Below are 27737 nucleotides of genomic sequence, written 5' to 3'. Positions count from 1 at the left end.
ATCCCTCATTAAAAGGATTTAATGTGACGGTGCACATAAATATAACAGGTCTGGCATGATACTTTTTCCCCATTCCCTCAAATGTACCTTATACTTTGCTGCCTGAAATCATTATCTCTAACATCAGCAACTACAGAAAAACCTATGCCATACTACATAGTCTATCTTAGATGCTCCCTCCTCACCTCTAACTCCTACGGTAGGATAAACCTCTCTTATAATGTATATCAAACACTAGGTAATTTGTGGTAATTTGTGACCATGTTTTAAGTGCCTCGGAGACTAGCTGTGGGGAAGACAGTGTCTGCTTCTGTTTTCCTCTTAGTTGCACACAATACCTAGTAGTGTCCTCCACACAGAAGATACTCACTAAATTACTTACTTAAATTTAGAAATAACCCAGATTTTTTGCCATAGAATTACATTCACTTCCAGAGAATTCACTCCTCCATCCAGTTTGCTTAAGCCTCTGCTTTTCTTTTTCTCCTGATATCATTTCACTTGCTCATCAGTACCGTCATTAGAGTACCAAGGGGACTCTAATAGAAAGCTTTCCTCTTTCCTACCTGGCCATAACCCTGATTGCCTTGCGGTGACAATGGAGGAGGAATTCCTGGAGCAATGGACCTAGGAATACAGAATAACCAGGAGCACAGCCCCTTCAGCCAGACCGCCTTGGACCCAGGCTCTTTATCAGTTACAAGCTCAGAATCCAGGTAAAGCACTTGGGAAAAAGTATACAGTAAATAATTGATAAATGATAGCTATTCTTTTTCTTTTCCCTTCCAGTCAAATCAGAATGCTTTACTATGAAGTGAGGCCTCTCAGCAACATCCTCTACCCAGGACGGCCAAGTACAGGCTCTCAGCAGATACCAAGTCTATCTAGCCCGCTCACAGCTCCGTCTTCTCTTTCTAGGATGTCTGATTTCTTCTCTCTCAGTTCCTCCCCCATTTATGCCAAGTCCAAGCTGGGGCCATTTCTAGCAGCTTCTCTGATCACCAGCAGGGATAAGAATCTTCCTGTTGGGTTCTCTAAGCATAACATTCACATCCAGGTTCAGGTTCGACCTCAAACCACACTCCAGGCAGCTCCTCATTCTCTGTATTTCCACAAGCAGAAAATCTCTCAAAAGTTACACTAGTTACAGGCCCCTTCGTTCTTTTTTTTTTTAAGATTATTATTTATTTATTCATGAGAGACATAGGCAGAGGGAGAAGTAGGCTCCATGCAGGGAGCCCAATGTGGAACTCGATCCCAGGACCCAGGGATCACCATCTGAACAAGGCAGACACTCAACCACTGAGCCACCCAGGTGCCCCAGCCCCCTCTTCCTGTATCAATTTACAGCCTGAAATAACTTAGCCTTTCTCTTTTCTCACAATTGTTCCCACCATTCCAGTCTCTGCCACCTGCCCAATTATATATTGTATACATACAATTATACATCCAAGAGTAAAACCTGTCTTGCTTCTTAATCCACTGGCTAAAATTCCAAATATTAGCAAACCAGGGTCAGTTAAGACAAGCTAGGGACTCTGGTCTCTAAACACACAGCTGAATAAAGGAATTATTCAGTATGGCAAACCTAGAGGACATTTTACTTCTCATATCTCAGGCAAAAGTAGTCTTTTTGTGGGGGGAGTGAGCTAAAATGAGCTTAAAGCATTGGAGGAGTTAATCAAAACTTTATTACATAAATGGAAGGCAACTTATATCTTCTTCATTTCAAACATGAGACTATACTTGCATTCCTTGTCAGGACCTTAGGAAAAAAAGCTTCAGAAATTGTAGCCTATCATTCACTCACCATATTTAAACAAGTTAAACAAGAACAACAACTATTTATCCAGACATGAAGACACTTAATTATTTAATTGTGACCTAGAATACAATCACCGTGCAACTTAGGTATTAAAATACCCACATATCAAAATTAACAACATAATTAAAATTACTTCATCAACAAAAAGAAAAACCTAATAAAATCATGATTTTTTTTACCTAATTTTCTCTCACTTAGTTCCTTAGCATTAAGCATTAATAAAACCACAGCTCCCCCTAAGCTCCCTGGCCATGATGATTTCCTGGCAGCTTAAAGAGGCCCCCAATCGGCCCGGACTTTGCCTTCTGTGCTTCAGACCTGACCTCTCACCTAAACCATTATTACAGCTTTTTTATTTCTTAGTATAATAGCGTCAAGAAAAGAATCAAGTGAGGTACATGTTTTATTTAAATTTTCTTATGGAAAGGCATTATAGCTTGTTGTAAACAAGTCAAGCTGTATAGAAATGCATCAAATGGAATTGCAAACCCTCTAGCCCTGCCAACCCCCAATCTCCAAGGTAACAACTGATAACTGTTTCTCATGTATTGTTCCAGAAAATGTCTATGCATATGTAAGTATACATATATACAAACTCATATCTACCCTTTAGCTCCCCTTTTCTCTCCGTTGTACAGATGGGATCATACAATACCATTCTGCACCTTTTTTTTCCACTTAAAATGTATCTTGGACACCATTCCCTATCATTATATATATAGATCTCTTTCTTAATGAAATGCACAGCATTCCATTGAGTGTATACATACACCATTATTAACATAACCAGTCTCTCATGATGGACATCAAGACTGTCAATAGTGAAAGAGGAACACAATGAAACAACATCTTTGTGAAAAGTGACTTTTATGTGGTTCCTTTTTAGACTAGATTCACTGAGACTAAAGAGATACACATCTTACATTTTGATAAGGACTTCCAAACTGCCCTCCTAATGGGCCCTAACAATTTATACTTCCACTGACACTGCACAGAAGGGGGCTGTGAAATCAATCACCCGGCCTGAAGTTCCTGTAGCACAAATAGGGAACTAGGTATTTAACACAAAAATAGCAAAGCACTGATGAGTTTGTTACATCTTTTATTTTAAAGCCTCTAGAAAACCAAACACCACAGTTGGTGGCAGCCACACCTCACTGTAATTAACTTTGCCCTCATACAAATGCAAGTTCAGAGGATGCTCTTCCTCAGATTAATCCAGGTCCTAAATAATGAATTCCTTAGGTTTGGAGATTTATTGAGCGAATTCAGCATAGAAGAGAAACCTACACTGCTCCTGGCAACATCACCCACAATTACCTCTAACGTCAGGAGTGCTACATAATGGTGTGATATGAGGTGGTTTACACTCACCCATAATTAGTTAAAGTCACTGGCAACGAAGGCACACTTTGAATGTGTAAAACTCAGTATATCAGCATATTCATGGTATGGGATAATACCATGATAGAGAGGTTTTGCTAGTTTAACAAAGAATTGGGTTTTTTTTTCTGGTGACAGTCAACATCTCTAAGCATCATTGTGCAGAATCTAGTGGATCACATTTGGAACACTTGTTTAATATTTTCTTTTTTAAAAAAAGATTTATTTATTTATTTGAGAGAGAGATATTGAGAGAGTGCAAAAGAGCAAAGTGGGAGGGAGGAGTAGGCTCCCCACTGAGCAGGGAGCCCAATTTGGGGCTCAGATCCCAGGTCCCTGGGATCATGACCTGAGCCAAAGGCAGATGCTTAACCAACTGAGCCACTCAGATGTCCCTAACATGCTCTATTTTGCAAAAACACCTTAGCATATCCTCCCTCATTTAACTTTCATGGCAATCCTGGTAGGAAGGCAAGGTAATTATTACTCATAAAACAAAGATTCCATGAACACATAAGTGTGTGCTGGGTACTCTCTGCTAGGTAGTTGGTATATGAAGATGAATGAGACCCTCCTCTCATCCACTGTTGCCCTGCCCCATTCCATCAATCCCCAAAGCCTTCACATTGCATTTAGGATACTTAGTAACATGGCCTAAAAACCCTGTGTGACCAGAGTCTGCCCATACTTCCAGTTTCATCCTGTGTCCCTGGATATCTCAATCACCATCATCCAGCCACAGTGGACCACACTGGGTAAGAATCTGGGTTCTTGCCCCCTCAGGGACTTCTGCTTCATTTCTTCTGCCTGGGATGCTCTTCCCTCAACTCTTTGCCTAGAGCTCCTACTCATCTTCTGGTGTCAGCTGAACCTGTCACTTTGTCCCAGACCCTCTTCCCCAGTAAGCTGTGTTTTATATATTATTCTTTTTATAGGACTTTACTTCCTAGCACTCATATTTTATAATGCAATATTTGTGTATTTGTTTGCATTCCAACTCCCCTACACGACTACAAGGCTTAGAGGGCAATAATCACGACTTTTGTGTTCACTGCTATAACCCCAGCACCTGCCCAATGCAGTGCCTGGCACACAGCAGACATGAAAACAAAAGTTCTGAACAAATACAGCCAATGCCCTCAAGGGGTACATGCTATAGTGGGGAAACATATGAAGAAGTAGAAGGCTAATTTTACCAGAGGATGGGCCAGGTTTCAGGAAAGACTACAGAGAAGAAATGACTCTTACCTGATGGCTCAAAGTAGACAGCTGCCCCAAATATAACCTACTGAAATGATCTAGGCCATCTTCTCTGACTGCAGACAGAGAAGAGCAAGAGCTGTGCAGTGTCTCTCAGACTTTTGGCTTTGATATCTGGGTGGATGGTGGTTCAATCATTCAATGGAGAGAATGAGGCTCTCTCTCATCATTATTATCTATTACCAGGGTACAGAACCCAAGGAAAAGAAGGCCATAGCAGAGTTGAAAATTTGGATAGTGGTGATTCCTCTACCCACCTGCCTCTCACCACTCTCAAGCTAAATAGGAAAAGCTCATGATTTCAACCTAGGAATATTCAGTGCTAAGTCATAGATGGCCACAGGCCATGCCAGGACAAGGGAGGATGGTGGAAGGACCAGAAGGCTTAGCACAGACAGGGCCAGGAGGCTACTCTTCATCTGAACACTTACTCTGATCAGAAGATGTCAATAATGTGATTTAATATAAGGAAGTACTGAATAGTCTATTGTATACCTAAAACTACTAATATAACACTGTATATTAACTAGGGTTAAAATAAAAACTTAGTAATAATAATAATAATAATAATAATAATAATAATAATAATAATGTAATTTAGTGTGCTTTGCTTTTTTGCATGGGAGCCAGAAGAAGGGAAGAAAAAGATTCAGTGTCCTGAATATCTCACATGCTTGGTAAGATCTATTTCATTTCCACTGGATAGTCCCTTTCCTGGATTTAGTTCTAACAGCTCTATGTTGCAATTTCTGGGCTACTCTTCATGGAAGTAGTCAGGGCAGAAATTCTAAATAAATATAATAAAATGCTACCTAATGCTTGAATGGTATTGGGTTGAAAAGCATCAAAATATGCCATTACTAAGGGGGTTACCTCATCCTATTAACTCCTCAACAGCTTCTTTGGTCTGGCCACAGGTCTATAAATACCCAGGGTATTAGCAGAGGTAGGAAAAAAAGGAGAATCTGGCATTTGCTGCCACCCAGAGTGAAACTCTCTAGTCCCTTCTCCCCCATCCTGCCACACACAGAGCATCATCACATGAAACAGGAAGCTTTGAATCATAATTCTGGTTAAAACATAACCTATAGTTTATTTCAAAAATGTCAACAGAGTGCCAGGAAGAAAAAAACACACTCTAGAAGCCTCACCAAAACAAAAAAAAACAAAAAACAAAAAAACAACAACAACAAAAAACAATCCTTTGGGGGGGGGAAGCCCTTAACTTTTCAAAGTAGCAATAATGTGTAGTAGAGAAAGACTAACATTTATCAGAAAATTATAAAATAGCCAAGCCAAGGGGAGGCAGCATAATTGCAGTAGGGCTAAATGGGCAGACAGGCTGGCAGAGTGAGCCCTAAGCACTGATTATCAGGAGCCTGGGCCTTGTCTTGGCTTGATGCACCATGTGACAGCTGTGTGACCCAGAATCAGTTTCCCTAGGCCTCAGTTTCCTCCTCTGTAAGATGAGATGTTTGAAATGGATCACCTTAAAGGATCCTTTCCAGTTTAAAAACATCCCTTTAAGAGTACATTGATTATTTTTTCTGCTGCAATTATAGTACAATCAGAACAGCTTCAACAGGTGTTTTGGTGATTCTCATTCAAATCTGAGAAGCAAATATTGTCATACCCTTTTGCATATTTTAATAGTAAAGGTCAACATTTGTAAGTGCTTAACAAGTGGCAGGCAAGGCTCTGTATGTATTAACTCATTTCATCCTCCCAATAATCCCATGAGTAGGCAGGATTATTATTAGCCCATTTTACAAGTGAGGAAGGTGAGGCACAAAGACATAAAAATAACTTGCCCGCAGTTAGCAGTGACAGCCAATATACAAACTCAGGGAGTCTGTCTCCAGAGGCTACACTTGACCCCTCCCCTCCATGAGACACTGGAGACTTTCAGAGTTTAGGTACCTTTGGCTACCACCTGGAGGCACTGGGTTTGAATTCAGATGTATCAGATTCCAAGGCCCATGGTCCTTCCACAGCTGTATGCTTGATAAAGAATGCCTGGCTTTTAGAGATGCATTTTCTGAAAGAGTATTTTGCCCCCTACCCATTCCCCCCACCTTTTCTGCCTTACTTAGGAGTTGTAGGGGGCAATAATGAAAAGGAACCAAGAACACCTTTCTTGCACCTGCCATAGGTGAGACACTAAACCAGATAAAGAGGAAAAGGGGAGAGGCTCGATGCTCTGCTTCCTTACTCCCGCTCTAACGACATGACTTTTGTTTGACAGGCAGGAGCAGATGCTTTTCCCAATTTTTGCACAATCTCCCTGCCTCTCCCTGCTCTCAACTCCCAGAAGAGTTTCTGGAGTCAATAGGAGAGATGGCCAAAAATCACAAGAATACTTGAGGAAGTATTAGTATCAAAAAAAAAAAAAAAACCCAAAAACAAAACAAAACTGCACTGACCAAACCCCTTGGGGTCTTGCATTCTTTTTTTAATGTGGGGGGGGGGCACAGAGTGACTGAAGCAGCTTTCTAGAAGCCCACAAAATTCACTACTTTTTGGTGGCAATATTACTATATATTGCATTTTCCAATAACTTATTTTTATTATAAAAGCAGCGCACGCTCGTATAAAATCTAGAAAATAAAAGAATGAAAAAGGGGAAAAAATAAGTGCATCCTACTACCTGGAGATAGCCACTTTAATAACTTTGGTTCCTTTCCTTCTATACCATATTTGTTGTCACATTCACAGGCATATATGTAACATGTAAACACATATAACCCCACACTTAAATTAAAAAGACAGAAATAGAATAGTCACATATTTTTCCATTGTATCATGAAGATTTTCCTCGGTGTGAGTCTTGACATTTAATGGCCAGATATTTTACTGTGTGGACCTGCCAAAACTTACTCACATTACCCTACTATGGAAACTATGTCTTCAGTTTTTCACTATTATGAATACGACAGTACGTAATGCTGTGCACACAACTGGAGATTTCCTTCAGAAGTTACACTTTTTAGAAGATTAGCAAGGAATCCATGTTATTTACAGAAAAATTGCAAGATACAAATAAGTAAAAATAAAGTCAACTGTAACTTCTTTAATGCTTTCTTGTACATCCCCTCAGATTTTTATAAATTTATTTTTTATTGGTGTTCAATTTGCCAACATATAGAATGACACCCAGTGTGATTTTTCTTTATATTATACATACATGGACACAAACACAGCTTAAAATGGGGGTCATAGTATTAATTAAAAAATAAGTTAACTAATAATAGTTACCACGTATTGATTGCTGACCACATGCCAGGCACTATGATTTTCTCATACTCCCAACTACCCTATGTATTAGCTCCACTGTTCTCAAACTTGTCTAACACACTGGAGTCATCCGGGGAGCTTCAAAACTCCTTCAGGCTGCAACCAGTCCCCAAAGATTGAGGACTTTAATCAATTGGGCTTGGGAGGGTTTAAGAGATCCCAGATGATCCTAATGGGTGTACAAGTTGGGAATTATTAGGTTCACTGCTATTTTGTCCCTCTTTTACTAAAGTGGAAGCTGAGGAATACCCACGTGAGAAACTTCCCAACATCACACAGCTGATAAAGCTGGGATTTGGGGGCACCTGGGTGGCTCAGTTGGTTAAGTGGCTGCCGTTAGCTCAGGTCATGATCCCAGGGTCCTGGGATTGAGCCCCACATCAGGCTCCCTGCTGGGTGGGCAGCCTGCTTCTCCCTCTCCAATGCTTGTGCTCTCCTGCTTTCTCCTTCTCTCTCTCAAATAAATAAAATCTTAAAAAAAAAAAAAAAAAGCGCTGGGATTTCAATTCAACCCAGAGCCCAGACTTTTTCTGAGTATGGTTGACACACAATGTTACATTACTTTCTAGTGTAATACAGTGAGTCTACAAGTCTATACATAATGCTGTGCTCGCCAAAAGCTACCATCTGTCACCATGCAAAGCTATTACAATACCATTTACTATATTCCGTATGCTGTACCTTTCATCCCCGGAGCCCAGACTTTTAACTATTTATAATCTGGTATCTGCTTCCCCCACCACCACTCATACTATCATATTAGGGACCTATTTTCTATGTTAATAAGTAGAACCTGACATTATCCTTTCTAGTAACTACACTATTCCACTGTATCAGTACTTCAGAATGCCAGTGCTAACCAATTTTTCCCACTATAGAAAATGCTGCAATGGATATCCTTATTGACACACCTCTATGCACATTCTTAATTACTTCCCTGGGACAAATTCCAAAAAAAATGCTCGGTCAAAAGGTAAACATGTTCTTTTTAAAGCTTGTGATAAACACTGCCAAAATGACATTCCCAACAGAAGTGTCTAAGAATGCCTGTTTCCTTGTGTCCTTGCCAACACTGAGTTTTGTCATTTCTTTTTAATCTTTGCAAATTATATTAGAGAAAATGGATGTCATCTTAAATCTCCTTTCTTTACCACTAAGAACATTTTTTTCACATTCACTGGCCATTAAGATTTCTTCTTTTAAGTATTTTCCTATTCCCATCTTTTGCTAGTCAAACACTTATATTTTTCCCATTGCTCTGTAAGTCTACGTTTTAAAAATAATGAGTCTTATTAGGATTCCAGTCTTCTCATTAACTATATGGGTTTTGGAGGAATTTAAAATTTTCATATAGTTGATTATATTAATCTTTATTATTTTACCTTTGACATTATGCATACAAATACCTTCCCTATCCCACAATTATATAGCCTCCTATATTTTTTAGTTCCATTATCATCTCTCTTTTTAAAAAAAGTTTTAATTCTTTAATGTAGCAGTTCCCAAACAGGATTACACATCAGAATTACTTACAGAGGTTTTTTTTTTAACGTTCAGGTCCTAAAACTGAATCAAAATTTGGGGGTCTGAGACCTGAGCAGGCACATTTTTTAAAGCACCATGGAAAATTCTGAGGTACCCTCTCCTTTATTAAGAAACACTATTTTAACATTCTAAATTTTTATGGGTGTCCTTTTTTCCAAATTACCTCAGCACATTTTTTAATTAAATAAATCATTCCATGAATTTGAAATGCTACCTTTATCCTGGTTGGCAAGCTCCATGAGAACAGAGACCATACCTGTTTTACCAACCAGTGTACCTCTAGGGCTCAGCACAGTGCCTAGTGCATAACTCATACCTAATAAATAATTGAATAAATAAATAACATCTGACAACACATCTCCAACCTCATCCCACCTCAAACTGGCTAATCCTCTTGTCAATAATTTCTTGACCATTAGACCAAGAAAACTGATGGTATTAATGATGACCCTGAATTATAAAAAATATTAAATTACGCCCAGTAGACTGTTTTTATAGGAGCCAGGAAATGTGTTAGAGGGTTTCACCAAATGAAGTCGAAATAATAATGTTGGCCATGTTTAAGAGGTACAGGAATTCTGATAAAATTCTCCACAGAGGAGCTAAATGACATTGACCTGAGAAACAAAGAAGACTTGGCTTCAGGGCGCCTGAGTGGCTCAGTGGCTGATCATCAGCCTTTGTTTGGCTCAGGTTGTAATCCCAGGGTCCTGGGATCGAATTCCACATCAGGATCCCCACAGGGAGCCTGCTTCTCCATCTGCCTACGTCTCTGCCTTTCTCTGTGTCTCTCATGAATAAATAAATAAATAAAATCTTTAAAAAAAAAAAAAAAAGGAAGAAGACTTGGCTTCCTCTAGTTCTTAGAGTTCCTCAACTAGCTCCAGAAACTGACTCAGAGCTTCACTGAGCCGAGGCTAGACCCACACATTCCCTCTTCCATGAGCCAATGGAAAGAAAAGTAGAATAGGGAGCCAGGACATCTGGGTTTTAGTCCTGTCACCACTACAAACCTGTTTGAGCATAGGCATGTCACTTAACCTCTGGGGTTGGATTAGATGTATTCTAAGGATCTCTTCAGATCTAAACTTCCACAGACCCAAATGGTCCACCACAGGGCAGGGCTTTCAAGGGCAACCTAAAATTCTATGTCCTGAGTGCTTTGCATATATTAATCTTCAACATGATCCTATAAGGTGAATTCTATTATTATTCCCATTTTACAAAGGAGGAAACTGAGACACAGAGAGGTTGAGGGACCTGCCCAAGGTCTCACAGCTACAAAGTGATAGAACAAGTGATAGAACCAGCAGAGTTGAACCCCAAACTATATTTTTAACTATTATACCACACTGCCAGCCAAACTATCGCTATACTGTGCTCGTCATTGCAGAGTTTGCACAAACAAAGAATAAGTTGCAATTACTTATATGGAACACTCCCCTCTTCACTAATGTTCGGAAAATTCGGTTTTATGCCAATGTCATTTTAAGCAGATCCCATTTCAGAGCCCGAGATAGCAAAATACATTATTTATTAAGAAAATACAACATTTTCTTAAGAACTGGCATCCATTACACTGTTTTTATTAGAAAATAAATAAATCATTAACTACTAATGATGTTTCCATTAAACAGAGAAAAAACACAAGCTCTTTATGCATCATTAGGAACAAAACTTTCAATCCCTGCCTGTACAAACTTCAGTTCCACACTCCCACCACTATCTTTTAATCATGGACCTGACAGCCCACAGGTGTCTCAAGCAGAAGAGGCCAAACCCAAGTCAAGACACTAACTTCCCACGATCTCCATGCCCTTCTGACCACCTCCCCATGGTTCCCATCCTGGTGGCTGGCACCATCAGCCCCAAGCACCCAAACTGGAGGTTCAGTCTGGGCAGTTCCCCCCACAACCAGTCACAGGGCATTTCTAGAATTTATCTCCTGGATCTCTCACCCTTGCTGCCCCTGCTTCTGCTGAGACCCCCATCTCTTTCCCTCAACTACTCTACCAGAAGCCTTCCAACCAGGTCCTGGCTTACTTTCTCTCCAGCTTCAACTCCACCTCAACACTGCTGCCAAAATAATCTTTCTAGAACAAAATCTGATTATGTTACTTCCCTGTTTAGAATCTTTGTCTCCAGGATAAAGTGTAAAATCCTTCCTAGAACATACAAGGTTCTTTATTATGTGGCCCCCAACTACCTTCCCTGCTTCATCCGAGGTCATGGCCCACACAACTCACACAAGGAACTAACTTGGAAGTTTTCAAACAGTACTTTTCTGTCTGCCCAGAATGCAATTCTCTCGTTTGCCCATCTGGCAAACTCCCACTCATTTTTTTAGATCAGCTCAAAATTCGACATGGTTTTCTCTGGGCTTCCGTCACATTTTGCACCTCTCCCTATTAAAATACTTATTTCAACCTAATACAACTATTTGTTTATATGTATGTCTTTCCCATAAGGCAAGGGACCCTCTAGGGCTCTGTACCTTTTGCATCTCAATACCATATTTGTTGAATGAAAGAATGTCTCGGGATTTAAACAGGAATTTCCAAACTGCACTTGATCAATGTCCACTGTGTGCGTCAAAGCAAGCAATACAGGCCAAATCCCATTTCAATGAACATCTTCAAATTGACAATCCTCCTACATCAAAAATACTTGTTAACATTTGTGTGCCTTCATACTTGAGGCCAAAATCAACAGGAGACGGTTTTATTTTTATTTTTTAAAGATTTTATTTATTTATTCACGAGAGACACAGAAAGAGAGGCAGAGACACAGGCAGAGGGAGAAGCAGGCTCCCTGTGGGGAGCCCGATGTGGGACTCAATCCCAGGATCCGAGGATCACAACCTGAGCCAAAGGCAGATGCTCAACCACTGAGCCACCCAGGTGCCCCAACAGGAGACAGTTCTAAGAGATACACTAGACAACCAACAAACCTACCTGTTGAATACTTATGGCTATTCAAGTTCTTGCATATTCTACTCCATCTAAGTGATCCTTAACCTTTTGTGAATCATTGACCACTTTGGGCAGTGTTTGCCTATCATTTCTTAAACCCACACTCCCTTTTGAGAAACAAAAATCCCACATACCCCCAGAAATTCTGGTACTCTCCCAAAAGGCACAATCCTCAACCCCACCAAAAATTAAAAAATAACTTAATATGTGGGAGGAATCCCCAGGTTTCCAAGAGATGTAAACCCATCTCTTGGGAGAGATCGTTGAGTTTTGCTCTTGGGTAGTTCATAGTATTCAAACAAGCATTTTCCTTCTATCACCAAATATAAACATTATAACATTAAATATGCTTTAAAGTTTTTATTGGGAAGAGGAAGCCAAAGAGATGCTGACATCTGTCTCTCCCACCATGGAGAACCTTATGATAGGAATTTGCAGGAAACAAAATGAAAAACACTAATATGAAAAAAAAAATCCTCTGTTTCCTCATGTATAACCCCACAAGCACATGCTCAAACAGAGGGAGTTTTTTGAAAATGCTTCTGGCATTACTTTTTCCTGCTACTTCCCTCCTCCTCCCCCTCCACTTCTACTTTAAAATACATTAAACTTCTAGCTAGCAGCAACTTCTTTTAAATCAATATACTTTGTCCTTGTGAAGACAAAGGGTTAAATTAAAGAAACAGCTGGCTGCCTGCCACTGGCTTGGGGGATTGGTTTGGGATGGAGGATAGAGAAGGAGGAAAAAAAAAACAGTTAAAGAAATAAGTGCTAATTTCTTACCCTGCCACATGGCCATCTTGATCCTATCCTCTCCCACGTTGGGAGTCACACACTCAGTTCCTCAAATTCCTCCGGTTTTGTGAGGAGGCTTGAATGGGATGTGTAGATGGAACAACAGCAGCTGTGTGGCCTTGTCACGTAGCTCAAGCCCTGAACCTAAAAATGTGAACAGAAAAATGAATACCTACATTAATAAAAAAAAAAACATTTCAAATCCCTAAAAATTACCTCCTATCCCTCTTTGAACCTCTCTTTCAATGATATGCAGACATGGGTAGTGTCAAGTTTTTCTCAGCGAGGTATTGCTTTAAAAAGACAGAATGGGAAGATCTAGAGTCAGTTATTACTGCCACTGAGTGCTGTCCAATTCTGCATGAATCACTGGATCTTCAGTAAATAGGTTTCAGAATCTCAAAGGATGGGTGATTGAATGAGATAACCATTTAATGTCTTTCCTATCTCGAAGTTCCACAGATTGGGGAATGAAGAGCAACATAACATCCAATGGCCCCCCCACCCCCCAATGCCAACTTTACATTTAAAAATTAGTAGAAAGGGGAGCAAATTTTGTAATACTTAACGTTTTTAAATCGCCCCCGTATAGGAATGGAAAAGAAAGGAAGTATAATTTAAAAAGTTAAGAGCAATGCCCTTTGGGTCATGGTTCTTCCTCTCTGCTTCATTATACTTTTCCACACTTTGCCAATGTCCTATAGGAAGCATATATTGCTTTTATATTCAGGGGATAGAAGAACCAAAGACAAATAAAAATGTACAAAGAGAATACTAATTAAGTACAACCAAATTAATTCTGCTGAATCCTAAATTTAAAATATCAGGGGGATCCCTGGGTGGCTAAGTGGTTTAGTGCCTGCCTTCAGCCCAGGGCGAGATCCTGGATCCAGGATCAAGTCCCACATTGGGCTCCCTGAATGGAGCCTGCTTCTCCTTCTGCCTGTGTCTCTGCCCCCCCCCCCGTGTGTCTCTCATGAATAAACAAATAAAATCTTAAAAAATAAATAAATAAAACATCAAATTCGGTCTTAGGACAATACAATTTGCAAGGATAAGAGAGGAGCTAGGAATGGGAGAAAAAAAATATGACTACTTAGTTTGATCCAGAGACTTAATATATTAAACACTGTGCTGTCCACTTAAACAAGGTCTTAATTAATGAACTGGTCTTCCTTATTTAACATACAAACTATCTGCTTTGTCTAAGAAAAAGTCCTCCCCTTTTTTTGACTTGGTCAACATGAAAGGAGATTTCTATTTCCATAGCTTTTATACCAGCAACACCTCCACCCCCAAAGCGAAAGCGCTAACGCACACATACTGAAGAATATTATGAACTTGAGAGCCATCATTTTGGTCTTCCTTAATGATTTTTTGGGGGGGGAGGGTCAAGAGTGTAAATGTCACCGATAGTGACAAAACAACGCTTTGGATAAGGAAAGGTTCGCAAAGTCCAAGAAAAGTTAGTAACTCACAAGTCCAAGGATGAATTCGCCAGGAAAAATCGCTCCAATGAGTTATCTCGAAGCCGGGACAGTTTTGGTCTGCCTTTCCCGCCCCCCCCCCCTTATTTCGCATACAGTTAAGTAGTGATCCGCGCCTCGTGAGACCAGGAGAAATTTAACATCTCTGAAGTTAAACCCTGGGTAGCTGCTAATAAATGTATGAAGTTTACGTAAAGCAGATTCTTACTGGCTTTTTATGCTTCACGCTTCTGAATTTCCCTCTTATTCGGGGTAGCTTACACTGACGTTATTACACGGGCACACGTACAACTTCGCTTGGCACTCCAGGAAACTGATTTGCTCTGAAATGTTAAGAAAGGTAAACGTGCATCAATGTGAAGGTAAGGCTTTCCCCTTCTAGGTTAAGGCGCTCGAGCGCAAGCCTGGAAAGTCTAGAGAACCAGCTACACGCGTTAAGGAGGTGGGGGGGGGGGGGCAAAACTCGTAGCAACGACTTTTCTGCGAGTCTGCGGTCCACTTCGCTAAGACCCACACAGACCTGCGAGTCCAGAGCAGGAGGAAGAAGAACCGCGCCTCGACAGAGCTTCACCAGCCAAAACCACTCCGCCCAGTCCTGCAGCCAGCCTCCCCCCATTCAAAAGCGGGAAGGGCTTGGCGCCGCTCCGCGAGAAAACTTCGCTGGGACCGCACAGGGACCCTGGCTCGGAGAATAGGGCAGGGCTCCCGGGAAGATGCCGCCCTGCACTGGCTAGAACTAGGCGGTCTAACTCCTCCGAGTGCCAGGCGGCGGCGGCCGAGCAAGGGGAACCCCCATCTCCGGGGGGGGGGCAGCCAGCGGGGAGCGCTTCCCCTGTGTCGCTGCACTCAGGGGGTGCTTCGCGGGTGGGCCGGGGGCCAGCGGCCCACGAAAGACCTGTTGGAGAAGGGACAACCCATCTGTCTTTACCTGTCGCCGAGGTGAGGGGCGGCGGAGCCCGTGTCGGCCGCCGGCGGGCCGAGCGCTCAGTCGGCTCCGGCGTCCACGACACCAAGCCGAGCTAGCTAGCGCCCCACGTAGCCGGCAGAGCTTCATTCACAGACCAGCCGGGAGGAGGGGGAGCGGGCGCGCAGCTCATGTGACAGACGCCTCGCAAGTATCGGCCAAGCACAGCCAATGTCTGCGCGTGCGCACCCTAGCCTGCCTTCTCCCGGCACCTGGGTCTAGCCGGGGCGGGGGCTGAGGCGGCCCGGGAAGGCGGCGGAGGAGGAGTTTCCGCGTGCGCAACCGCAGTTAGGTCGGCCCTGCTCGCTGCCATATTTAACGAGGACCAGGCGGGTCCCGACCCGGTGCGGGCCGAACCTATTTGTTTTTTTTTTTAATAATAAATTTATTTTTTATTGGTGTTCAATTTGCCAACATACAGAATAACACCCAGTGCTCATCCCGTCAAGTGCCCCCCTCAGTGCCCGTCACCCAGTCACCCCCACCCCCCGCCCTCCTCCCCTTCCACCACCCCTATGCTCCATTATGTTTCACAATTTGCAGCCTGGGGTACGGTTCTTTGGGATTTTATCCTTAGAATGAAACTGTCCTGAGCTTCTGGCCCACAGAACAGCTGGTAGTAATCTAATACTGATTACATTGGCTCGCATGTTTTGAACCTCTAATTATGTGCCAGGTACTGTTCTAAGCCCTTAACTCATTTTCATCTCATTTAATGGCAGCAATAACCGCACTGGGGTACTTATTATTATTTTCCCCTTTTATTCATGAGAAAACAAAGATTAAGTCACTTGCCCGAGCTCACATAACAGGAGTAGACAGAGTAATCAAATATAGTGATGCTTTTAACAGTCAACTCGACCCTCATTGCGGTGCTGGATAATCTACACCGCAGTTTTCAATATTATCTCCGCTTTAATAATTACTAAACAGAGGCCCAGAAAAGCAAACATCACAGGTCTCGGTAAGTGGTAGAACTGAGAGTCTAACCTACCTCCACTTGGGTTTGGAAGAAACAGCCCCTCATTTTACAGAAGAGAAAATAGCCCTATGAAGTGCTCTGACTTATTAAGGTGAACCAGATAATTAGTTATCAGCAGAACTGAGACCGGAACCCATATAATCAATCCAGGTAAATCTAAAAGTCAGGCTTCTTGACCATTGCAATGAAGAAGACCACACACAAGAGAAAGCATGGAGCATCCCACCAAACAAAGAAAAACAGTCACTACAGAATTTGAGGGTACGGTGGAGTTTAGATAAATTTTTAATGAAGGATTGTTTTTGGTAAGTGCAAAGCAGGACTGTGTGAAGAGGCCAACATCAGGTCTGAACTTTGAAATGAACCCAGAGACCTGTTTCCTTGGGAACCACAAAGTAAAAATAAATGTGGAATGTTGTGTCCAGATACCCCATATCCAAAGCTCTGCACCTGGATAGGAAATCAAGACTGTCTCTTTGTGTCCAAGAACCTTATGTCCTCCAGACAAATGTGGGATGTTTTCTTCTCACTGGCATGATTTCAAGCAGCAAAGTCTCCAATAGTCTGTGATTATAGAGAACAAAGTTTCTCAGTGAATAAAAAAAAGGTGGTGGTCACTCAAAGGGGATGGTTAATCACTTTAAAGCTGCAGTTTGTCTTTAGGGGAAACATTGTTCCCTGTAAAACTTGCAACTGGCTTTATCTGTGTCTGTTACTCCAGCCTGATGAATGGCCATATTTTTGCTTTCTCGGTCCAAGCTGATTTTTACTTTCTCGCCTGGTAGCGTTTAGTCCCTGCCTTCAGGCACTCACAGTGTAATAAGTGGATGACTGGGTGGGTGGAAGAAAGCCCCAAGTAACTAGAAAGAATCCAGGGGAAGTTATTCTGAGTCCTCTCATAAGGGTAAATCCAAGTGGAGATAGTAACTTGTGCGAAGGAAATCACATATAAGGATATGTGACTAGTCCTGTGTGATTGAAGCTTAGGGTAGGGAAGTGTTAGGGATATACAACCAGAAATTCAGGCCAAATTTTGGAGGATCCTGAATGTCTGACTGATATTTGTACTTAATTCAGAAAGTGACTGAAAAGGAATTAATGTTTTTGAGCAAGGGAATCCCGTTATTGGAACTCTAAGAGAATCTGGGGTAATTGTTCAGAGAGGTTAATTTATTTGTTTTGTCATTGCAGGATAGGAAAAATCAGCGCTTAATTGTAGATTGAGCAGGAAGAGCTGCTGGTGAAACAGAAATTGAAGCGGCAAGAAAAGGAGGGGATAAATAATGGAGTAAAATTCGTGGGGCATAGAGATGAGATGTAAAATAGAAACTATATTGGAAAAAAATGCCTTTTCCTCTGAGACAAGAAAAAGAAAAGTTGAAGGATAGCAATCTGGTCGAAAACAGGCTTGTCATGGAGCTACCTCTGTAGAGCCAGCAAATATAAATTTATTTGGAACAGCTCGGGCAAGAGTGATTTATGTCGTTGGAAATGGCTGCAGTACACATTTATTACCACTTGGTGTCGCCACTGACTGACGACGGTTTGGAGGACTCCCATTTGGGGACTTTAGGAGTACATTTCAAAAAAGGAATATTTCACCTTATGTGAATTTCAAAACAAAACAGATATGAGAGTGAGCTCTGGACCCATACTGTCAGGGCTCAGAACTAATCAGACTCAGACACTTAATAGGTGTGTCACCTTGTTCAAGTTGCCTAACTTCACTCTGCTGAAGGTTTTTTTATTTGTAAAACCGGATAATAGTATAAAAATGTACTAATCAATGTAAAACAGAAAAGATTAACAGTCAATATATGTCATCAAATATTACTATTGATGATGATGATGATGATGTTAATGACGAATTCTCCTTCAGCCTTTGGTTCTATAAGATTTGCAGGAGCTATTTATGTGGCAAGTAATAAATGCCTATCCAACAATACCTTGCCAAGTGAAGTAGTTACAATGTGGTGCTAATGAAGCAAAGTTAATAATTTAATCAAGAATTATAAATTCTGTTAACTCTGTGTTCTCTTGCCCCTGAGATCCTTAGCCAAGTTTCCCACAAATGTGTGTACATGGTCACAGGGTAATCTGGCCAAAAGAGTGTAACTAAATCAACATAACTGAGTACTCTCCTTGCCTCCCCTTCCATGGAAGAAATTTTTAAAAAACGTTCCCACCTCACCCTCCACAGTGGTCAACAGACTTGGTCAAAAACCATGTCAAGTCTCGTAAAGCATAAAGTAAACACAATGTGTTCTTAAAAGTTAACAAAGAGATGCAAAAACATTCCATGCTCATGGATTGGAAGAATAAATATTATGAAAATGTCTTCACAGAGTTGGAACAAATAATCAAATGATCTATAGAAATGATTTGTATAGAATCAGAAAAGACCCCAAATAGCCAGGCAAATATTGAAAAAGAAAATCAATGCCAGGGGTATCACGATGCTGGATTTCAAGCTGTATTACAAAGCTGTGATCATCAAGACAGTATGGTACTTGCACAAAAATAGACACATAGATCAATGGAACAGAACCGAGAAATGGGCACCCAACTCTATGGTCAACTAATATTTGACAAAGCAGGAAAGACTATCCACTGGAAAAAGGACAGTCTATTCAATAAATGGTGTTTGGAAAATTGGGCATCCACATGCAGAAGAATGAAACTAGACCATTCTCTTACACCATACACAAAGATAAACTCAAAATGGTTGAAAGTTCTAAATGTGAGACAAGAATCCATCAAAATCCTAAAGGAGAACACAGGCAACACCCTTTTTGTACTTGGCCACAGCAACTTCTTGCAAGATACATCTAGGGAGGCAAGGGAAACAAAAGCAAAAATGAACTATTGGGACTTCATCAAGATAAGAAGCTTTTGCACAGCAAAAGAAACAGTTAACAAAACTAAAAGACAACCTACAGAATGGGAGAAGATATTTGCAAATGACCTATCAGAAAAAGGGCTAGTATCCAAGATCTATAAAGAACTTATGAAACTCAACAGCAAAGAAACGAACAATTCAATCATGAAATGGGCAAAAGACATGAACAGAAATTTCACCAAAGAAGACATAGACATGGCCAACAAGCACATGAGAAAATGCTCTGCGTCACTTGCCATCAGGGAAATACAAATCCAAACCACAGTGAGATACCACCTCACACCAGTGAGAAGGCAAAAATTAATAAGACCGGAAACAACAAATGTTAGAGAAGATGTGGAGAAGGGGGAACCTTCTTCCACTGTTGGTGGGAATGTGAACTAGTACAGCCACTCTGGAAAACTGTGTGGAGGTTCCTCAGAGTTAAAAATAGACCTGCCCTATGACCCAGCAATTGCACTACGGGATATTTACCCCAAAGATACAAATGTAGTGAAACACCGGGACATGTTTATAGCAGCAATGTCCACAATGGCCAAACTGTGGAAGGACCCACGATGTCTTTCAACAGATGAATGGATAAAGAAGATGTGGTCTATGTATACAATGGAGTATTACTCAGCCATCAGAAAGGACGAATACCCACCACTTGCTTCGATGTGGATGGAACTGGAGGGTATTATGCTGAGTGAAGTAAGTCAATCAGAGGAGGACAATCACATGGTTTCATTCATACGGGGAATATAAGAATAGTGAAAGGGATTATAAGAGAAAGGAGGGGAACTGAGTGGGAAAAATTAGAGAGGGAGACAAACCATGAGAGACTCCTAACTCTGGGAAACAAACACAGGGTTGCAGAAGGGGAGATGGGGGCGTTGGGGTAACTGGGTGATGAGCACTGAGGAGGGACTTAATGGGATGAGCACTGGGTGTTATATTATATGCTGGCAAATCAAACTTCAATCAAAACAAAACAAAACAGGGATCCCTGGGTGGCGCAGCGGTTTAGCGCCTGCCTTTGGCCCAGGGTGCGATCCTGGAGACCCAGGATCGAATCCCACATCAGGCTCCCGGTGCATGGAGCCTGCTTCTCCCTCTGCCTGTGTCTCTGTCTCTGTCTGTGTGTGTGTGTGTGTGACTATCATAAATAAATAAAAATTAAGGGGATCCCTGGGTGGCGCAGCGGTTTGGCGCCTGCCTTTGGCCCGGGGCGCGATCCTGGAGACCCGGGATCGAATCCCACATCGGGCTCCCGGTGCATGGAGCCCGCTTCTCCCTCTGCCTGTATCTCTGCCTCTCTCTCCCTCTGTGACTATCATAAATAAATAAAAAAATTAAAAAAAAATAAATAAATAAAAATTAAAAAGAACAAAAAGTTAACTATAAAGAAAGAATAAGACAATAAGCTTCTCTATGTAATAAAAGGCAGGACTTGAAAGTGAATTTGGCAAAAGAAAAAGCCCCAGAGCAATAGCTAACTGTGGCACATAAAATGTCATGTCTAAAGCAGCGTTCTCATTAGTTTTTTAAAAAGATTTTATTTACTTATTCATGATAGACAGACAGAGAGAGAGAGAGAGAGGCAGAGACACAGGCAGAGGGAGAAGCAGGCTCCATGCCGGGAGCCCGACATGGGACTGGATCCCGGGACCCCAGGATCACACCTTGGGCCAAAGGCAGGCGCTAAACTGCTGAGCCACCCAGGGATCCCCGCCTTCTCATTAGTTTTGAAATTGTCATTGCAAATACAGACTGATAAAGTTACATAAGTACATAGCCATATGAAGTAGTGAGTGAATGTTTCTGGTATTGTTCTTATTTATTTGTTCCACAGTTTGTTTGAACTCTTCATACCGTGCCAGGCACTGTGTTAGCCCATAGGGATATTGTTTTTAAAATAAAATATCTGGGGTGCCCAAGAAATGCCTGGGATAGTTCTAGAAAAAAATGGGGCAGGATCAAAGGACATGAACAAGGTTCTCTAGCTTTGGGGCTCTATCAAATCAGTAGGTTAGGAAATTTTGGAAATAGAGTGATTGGGGATCATTAGTAATTGCCCTGTCTCTGGACAGCTGAGTATCAAAATTAACAAATGACTTCCATGCCATCAATGGTAACTAACCTCATGACCGGAGAAGCACTAATGAAAACTACAGTGAGATGCCATTGGTAAAGCATAAAAACACCGATGATATACTGTGTTGAGAAAGCTAGGAGGGAGGAGAGTCCTCTCATAAATTGCTGGTGGGAGGCAAACTAGTCAATTGAGGGAAATTTTGCAATAACCATAAGTACAGATACATGAGACTTTCATATCAAAATTCCATGTCTAGGAATTTCTCCTCCAGTTATGTTTGTACAGGTATAAACTGTTGGGTATACAAGGTCATTCATTGTAGCACTGTGTGTGATAACAAAAAAATTAGAAGCAACCAGATGTCCATCAATAGAGGATTGACCAAATAAATACCAGTAAGTCTACCCAATGAGAAAACTCCTAATGTACTTACACGTAAAGATCTATGAAAAAGCAAGATGTGGAGTTGTGTACTTTCTCAATTTTGTGCCACAGAAGTGTATTACCTATTCAATTATATATCTAAAAAGTAATGTAGAAAATAATTTGAAGAGCCTGTCAACAATATTGTTTAGATTGAAGGACCAGTGGGTTACTTGCTGCCTTACTATTAGCTCAAGAAAGATGCCATTAGCCCATGAGCATATACTAAAAAGTCTATGATATGTGAAAATTCAATCTTTTAGTTTTCTAATTGGACCCAGCATAAGTTTTCACAGATGGTTTCAGTGAGAAGTTTTACTCTTAAAAAATCACATATCAGGGACGCCTGGGTATCTCAGTGGTTGAGCATCTGCCTTCAGCTCAGGTTGTGATCCCCGGATCTGGGATCAAGTCCCATATTGGGCTCCCTGTGGGGAGCCTGCTTCTCCCTCTGCCTATGTGTCTGCCTGTGTGTGTGTGTGTCTCTCATGAATAAATAAATAAATCTTTTTTAAAAAATCACATATCAGATTGCCCTCTATTTGAAAGAAGTCCGATTCTGTCTAGATTAGAGCTGTTAGTATTCTTAGGGGGCAAATATGAGTGTTTGTCTGCTTTGAGGACTTGGACGTCTCTAATCCATAAGTGCATCAGGCTCTATATAGCCTACTGTTCCACAAGGGAGATGAAGCACATGGAATAGCAGCAGTAGTTTCTCAGAACCATTGTGACACCTGTTCACCCTCTAGCGTGAGAGTTCCCTGAGGGCACAGCCCACATCCTGTATTTCCTTTATATTAATCAAAGCAGTGTTTTTCAAGCCGTTTGCAAGAAAGGACCATTTTTCCCAAAGCTTATTGTGTTTTGATACTTTTATGAAATACAATAAAAATGAATTACTAGAAATATCAAATCAAAACTAACACATACAAAACACAAGCCCAAGTTTTTTTTTAAGCCCAGTATTTTTATGATTATATTTGACAGACATGGAATTACTTTGACCAATTTTACGGTTTTGAAACATTCACTCTCAATTTCTTGTAACGGACTGATATAAATAGTTTGTGGACTGGCGCTGGGCCACGGACGACACTTTGAGTAGTACTGCTTTCCAGCACTACCACAGTGCCCAACTCACAGTAGGCATTCGATAAAGCTTGTGTTCAATAGGTCACTCTTATAGCGTTTCCCATTCTGCAGAGCGTTTTCACACCTCTTCCCCCACCCCCACCTCCTCACACCACCTACAGAATTCCGTGAAGCCAATATTAGCACTCCCATTTGACAGAAGAGGAAGGCAAGGCATGCAGATTAACTGATTTGCCTGATCTGAGACAGCTATTTAGGGTCAGAGCCCAAATTTAGTCTCCAACTTGATTGCACTTTGTGGCAGCAGCACTAAGGAAGCCCTGCAGTCAAGGACAGCTTCCCGAGACCTCCACCAATCAGAAAAAAGGAAACTTGCCTTGGGCTTTCCAAATGACAGCAGGTTGACAGAGCGGCATAATAGAAAAAGCAGAGACTCCAAAATAAGTGCTAGTTTGGAATCCAGGCTTGAGCAAGAGATTTTACCTCTGAGCCTGTCTCCATATCTCTAAAGTGGGGATAATAACAGCTTCTCCCCAAAACTGCACTAAGAAATAAATGCTGTGAGTAGCCAGGCCCATAATTCAGAGAGAATGGTTGTTGTTACCGATACCAGGCTCAGTTTAAAAAGCTTGCATTAAAGGACTTCCTCTGTTATCTAATCACATGAAATGTGCGCCATCTACTGGTAGGCTAAAGAACATGGCTATCAGAAGAAAGCGTTGCTCTGAGCGGTGAGATGCGTGAATCCTGCCCTTCTTGTGTTTCTCTTTTTGCATCTGCTACTAGACAGCTCCGAAGCAAATCTTTGGTCCACCCCTGGTAAATGAACAGAACCTCACAGATTGGTGTTTTGCGTTAGCCTCACCTCAAGCTACGTTCTATTTTTCCTATCTGTATTTTCCCTTGGCTCAATTATCTCATTTTAAATACATTTTCGTAAGTCATTTTGTTTTTTATGTTAATTCCAGTATAGTTAATATACAGTGTTATATTGGTTTCAGGTGTACAATACAATAATTAAACAATTCCATCTATTACTCAGTGCTCATCAAGATAAGTATACTCTTGGGGCACCTGGGTGACTCAGTGGTTGAGCATCTGCCTTTGGCTCAGGGCATGATCCCAGAGTCCTGGGATCGAGTCCCACATCAGGCTTCCTGCAGGGAGCCTACTTCTCCCTCTACCTATGTCTCTGTCCCTCTGTGTGTGTGTCTCTCATGAATGAATAAATAAAATCTTTTTTAAAAAGATAAGTATACCCTTAATCCCCTTCACTATTTCACCCATGTACAGACCCACCACCCCTCTTATAACCACTTGTTTGTTCTCTGTAGTGAAGTCTGTTTGGGGGTTTATTTCCTTTTTTCACCTTTGTTCGTTTGTTTTGTTTCTTAACTTCCATGTATGAATGAAATTATTTGTCTTTCTCTTCTTACTTCACTTTAGAATTTGCAGAATGGTGATTTATTAAAGTAGATAAAAATATGACAAGAATACTTTCTATTTTTTGTTACTACTGGTCCATTACTCCAGCAATCTCCAGAATCTAACAATAGTTACAAAATATATAAGTTGACTCTAAGACATAATGGAGGTAGAGTAGTAGTAGTAATAATAATAATAACCTAAAATAAAACTGTAAAATTCCAAGCCTGTGAAAAATGAAATGGTCACTACCAATTAGAACTGGGACATTACAACCAAAGTTAGGCGACATATTCATTTGTTTATACACTGAGCACTTACCACGTGCCATACTGTTCCAGATACAGAACATACGGCAGTAAACAAAAGTCCATACCCTCACTGAGCTTATACTTTTTGGAGGGGAGGGAAGACAGATGATGAACAAGATAAATTAGAATATTATATATGGCATATGTAGGAGGTAAGGTAAAAAAAAGAATCTGCAAAAGGGAATGGAGAGTTCTGGAGGGTGGGTTACAATTTAAAATACAGTAGTCAGAGAAGGCTTTGAGGGAAGGTGATACTTGAAAAAAAACTTGAAGCAAGTGAGAGAATAGCTCATGATGGAATCGAGAGAAAGAGTATTTCAGGCAGAGGGAAATCAAGTGTGAAGGCTCTTAGATAGAAGCATGCCTGGTGTGACTGGGAACAATGAGGAGGCTAGTGTGGTGGAAGAGAGAGACTAGTTGGTGACAAGGTCAGAGAACTCATGCTGGGCCAGATCATGTAGGTGAGGATAGGACTTTGATTTTCCTCTTGCTTGAGCCATAGCTGGGAGTTATGGAAAGGTTTCAGAAAAGGGGTGATTTGATTGACTTATCTCTTAAAAGGATTGCTGTGGTTACTGAGTTGAGAGAGGGAGAACCATAGTTATGAGGCCCTATCAGCAATCCAGACAAGAGATAATGGTAGCTTGGGCCAAAGTGATAGCAGGGAGGATGATCAGAAGTGGTCAGCATGTGCATTTATTTTCAAGGTGTCACCATTCAAGATTTGCTGATGGATTGAATGTGAGAAGTTAGAGAAAGAGGGAAGTCAAGAATGAGCCCAAGGTTTGTGGCCTGAGCAATTGGAAATTATGAAGGATAAGTGGGTTTGGGGAGGGTGGAGATCAGAAATTTAGTTCTTTACATTTTACATTTTGAAATATGTGTGATATACCCAAGTGGACAAATTAAATAGGCAGCTGGATACACAAGGTGTAGTTTAGGACAGAGGTCTGGACCAAAGATACAAATTTGAAAGCTGACAGTAGATGGCATTTAAAGCCATGAAATCGGATAAGATGATCAGCAGAGAAAGTAGAGATCGCAGAGAGAATAAGACAAGACTGGAGGGCTCCTACACAAAGAAATCAAGAAGCCAAGAAGAAAAGGAAAAGAAAACTAAGAAAGAGAAGCCACGTGAAGGAAGAAAATCCAGAGTGGCATGGTGCCCTGGAAATAAGGGAAGAAAGTGTTGTGGGTTTTTTTTTAATTAATTTATTTCTTTGGGAAAAGGTGCAGCAGAGGCAGCAGACTCTCTACTGAGAAGGGAGCCAGATGCAGGACTCTATCCCAGGACTCTGAGATCTTGACCTGAGACAAAATCAAGAGTCAGCTGCTTAACTGACTAAGCCACCCAGGCATCAGTGAAGAAAGTGTTTTAAGAAGAAAGCTCCCAGGTGGCTCAGCGGTTTAGAACCGCCTTCAGCCCAGGGTGTGATCCTGGAGACCTGGGATCAAGTTCCATGTCGGGCTCCCTGCATGGGGCCTGCTTCTCCCTCTGCCTGTGTCTTTTCCTCTCTGTCTCTCATGAATTAATAAAATCTTTTTTTTTTTTTTTAAAGAAGAAAGCTCAACAGAGTTTAATGTAGTTGGTGGGTCAAGTTAAATAAGGACAGCATCAGATTTGGCAATGCGAAAATTACTGGTGGCTTTGACAAGACCAATTTTGGTAGAGCCATGAAAGATGGAAGTTGGGTAAGGATGGGTTTAGGAGAAAATGAAAAAGGAGGCATTTCAGTTCATAAGATGAAGCAAACACAGTTATCCCTACTCCTCCCACTAAGCAAAATTCCTGGACATTATACATAAAACAAAGTGATAAAGATTTTGAAAGAGGAAGAGAAAAAAAAACTGACTCGGGACCTTGGAGCCTGAGGAATGACACAGTGCTTGAGTGGTATCATTGAAGACCTAGTGGGGAGCTTGAATTTTCTTTCACCTCTTCCCGGGAGTAACCAGGTGCCTCTCCTGCACCATGGTGAAAACAAGGTAAGAAACATTGTCTTCTATGTCCAACTGGCTGTAACAATATGGCACCCCCTTCCTGACATGGTATCAGAGGAGGTCAGCTAAACAGAATATTTATTTTTTATTTAAATATTTCATTTATTTATTCATGAGAGACACACAGAGAGAGGCAAAGACATAGGCAGAGGGAGAAGCAGGCTCCTTGAGGGGAGCCCGATGTGGGACTCCATCCCAGGACTCAGGGACCACCCCCTGAGCTGAAGGCAGATGCTCAACCACTGAGCCACCCAGGCATCCCTAAACAGAAGATTTAAAAAAGATCAAAGCTCTGGGTGGTTCAGTTGGTTAAGCATCAGACTTCAGCTCAGGTCATGATTTCAGGGTTCTGGGATCAAGCACCACATAGAGTTCCCTGCTCAGCAGAGAGTCTGCTTCTCCCTGTCCCTTTGCTCCTGCTCTCTCTCTCTCTCTCTCTCTCTCTCTGTATCCCTCTCTCTCTCTCTGTCCCTAATAAATAAATAAAATCATTTTTTAAAAAAAATCAAAAGTCTCATCCCATAACAGCCAAAATGTCCAGGACACAAATAAAAATCATTTGTCACAAAAAGAAACAGGAAAATCTTACTGAAAAAAAATCAGTCAACAGACACCAAGACCTATGTAACAGATGTTGGGATTATATTAAAAGGATTTTTTAAGTATTCAACATAAAAATGCTTCAAAGAGTAGTTCCAAACAGGTTTGGAATAGATGAAAAAATAGGAAGTCTCAACAAAGAAACAGATAATATAAAGGAGAACCAAATGGAAACTTTAGGACTAGAAGCTACAATAAAAATTCCCAAAATTTGGAGGAAAGACATCAACCTAAAGATTCAATTGCTAAGCAAACCACAAACAAAATAAACCCAAACAAATCCATGCCAAGACACATCATAATCAAACTTGTGAAAAGTAAAAACAAAGTAAAAATCTTGAGTGCACCAAGTGAGAAATGACATCTTATTAGGGGAACAAAACTATTTGAATGAAGGCACAT

General features: G+C 41.1%; 1 protein-coding gene across 1 annotated transcript in view; it reads right to left on the bottom strand.

The window, feature by feature from the left end:
• The window catches only part of CLCN5 (chloride voltage-gated channel 5), a 160397-nt gene extending 144716 nt beyond the window's left edge, over nucleotides 1-15681 (bottom strand). Inside the window, exons 1-3 of the mRNA XM_041741250.1 lie at nucleotides 15490-15681; nucleotides 14770-14884; nucleotides 13063-13218 (exon numbers count right to left, since the gene is read on the bottom strand). Coding sequence (XP_041597184.1) covers nucleotides 13063-13078 — 16 coding nt within the window. The 5' untranslated portion in view covers nucleotides 13079-13218; nucleotides 14770-14884; nucleotides 15490-15681. The remainder of the gene's footprint in view (nucleotides 1-13062; nucleotides 13219-14769; nucleotides 14885-15489) is intronic.
• Between the last annotated feature and the right edge of the window lie 12056 nt (nucleotides 15682-27737).

This window comes from Vulpes lagopus, chromosome X, assembly GCF_018345385.1.
Source record: "Vulpes lagopus strain Blue_001 chromosome X, ASM1834538v1, whole genome shotgun sequence".
NCBI lineage: Eukaryota > Metazoa > Chordata > Mammalia > Carnivora > Canidae > Vulpes > Vulpes lagopus.
This window is presented reverse-complemented; position numbering and strand designations above follow the sequence as displayed.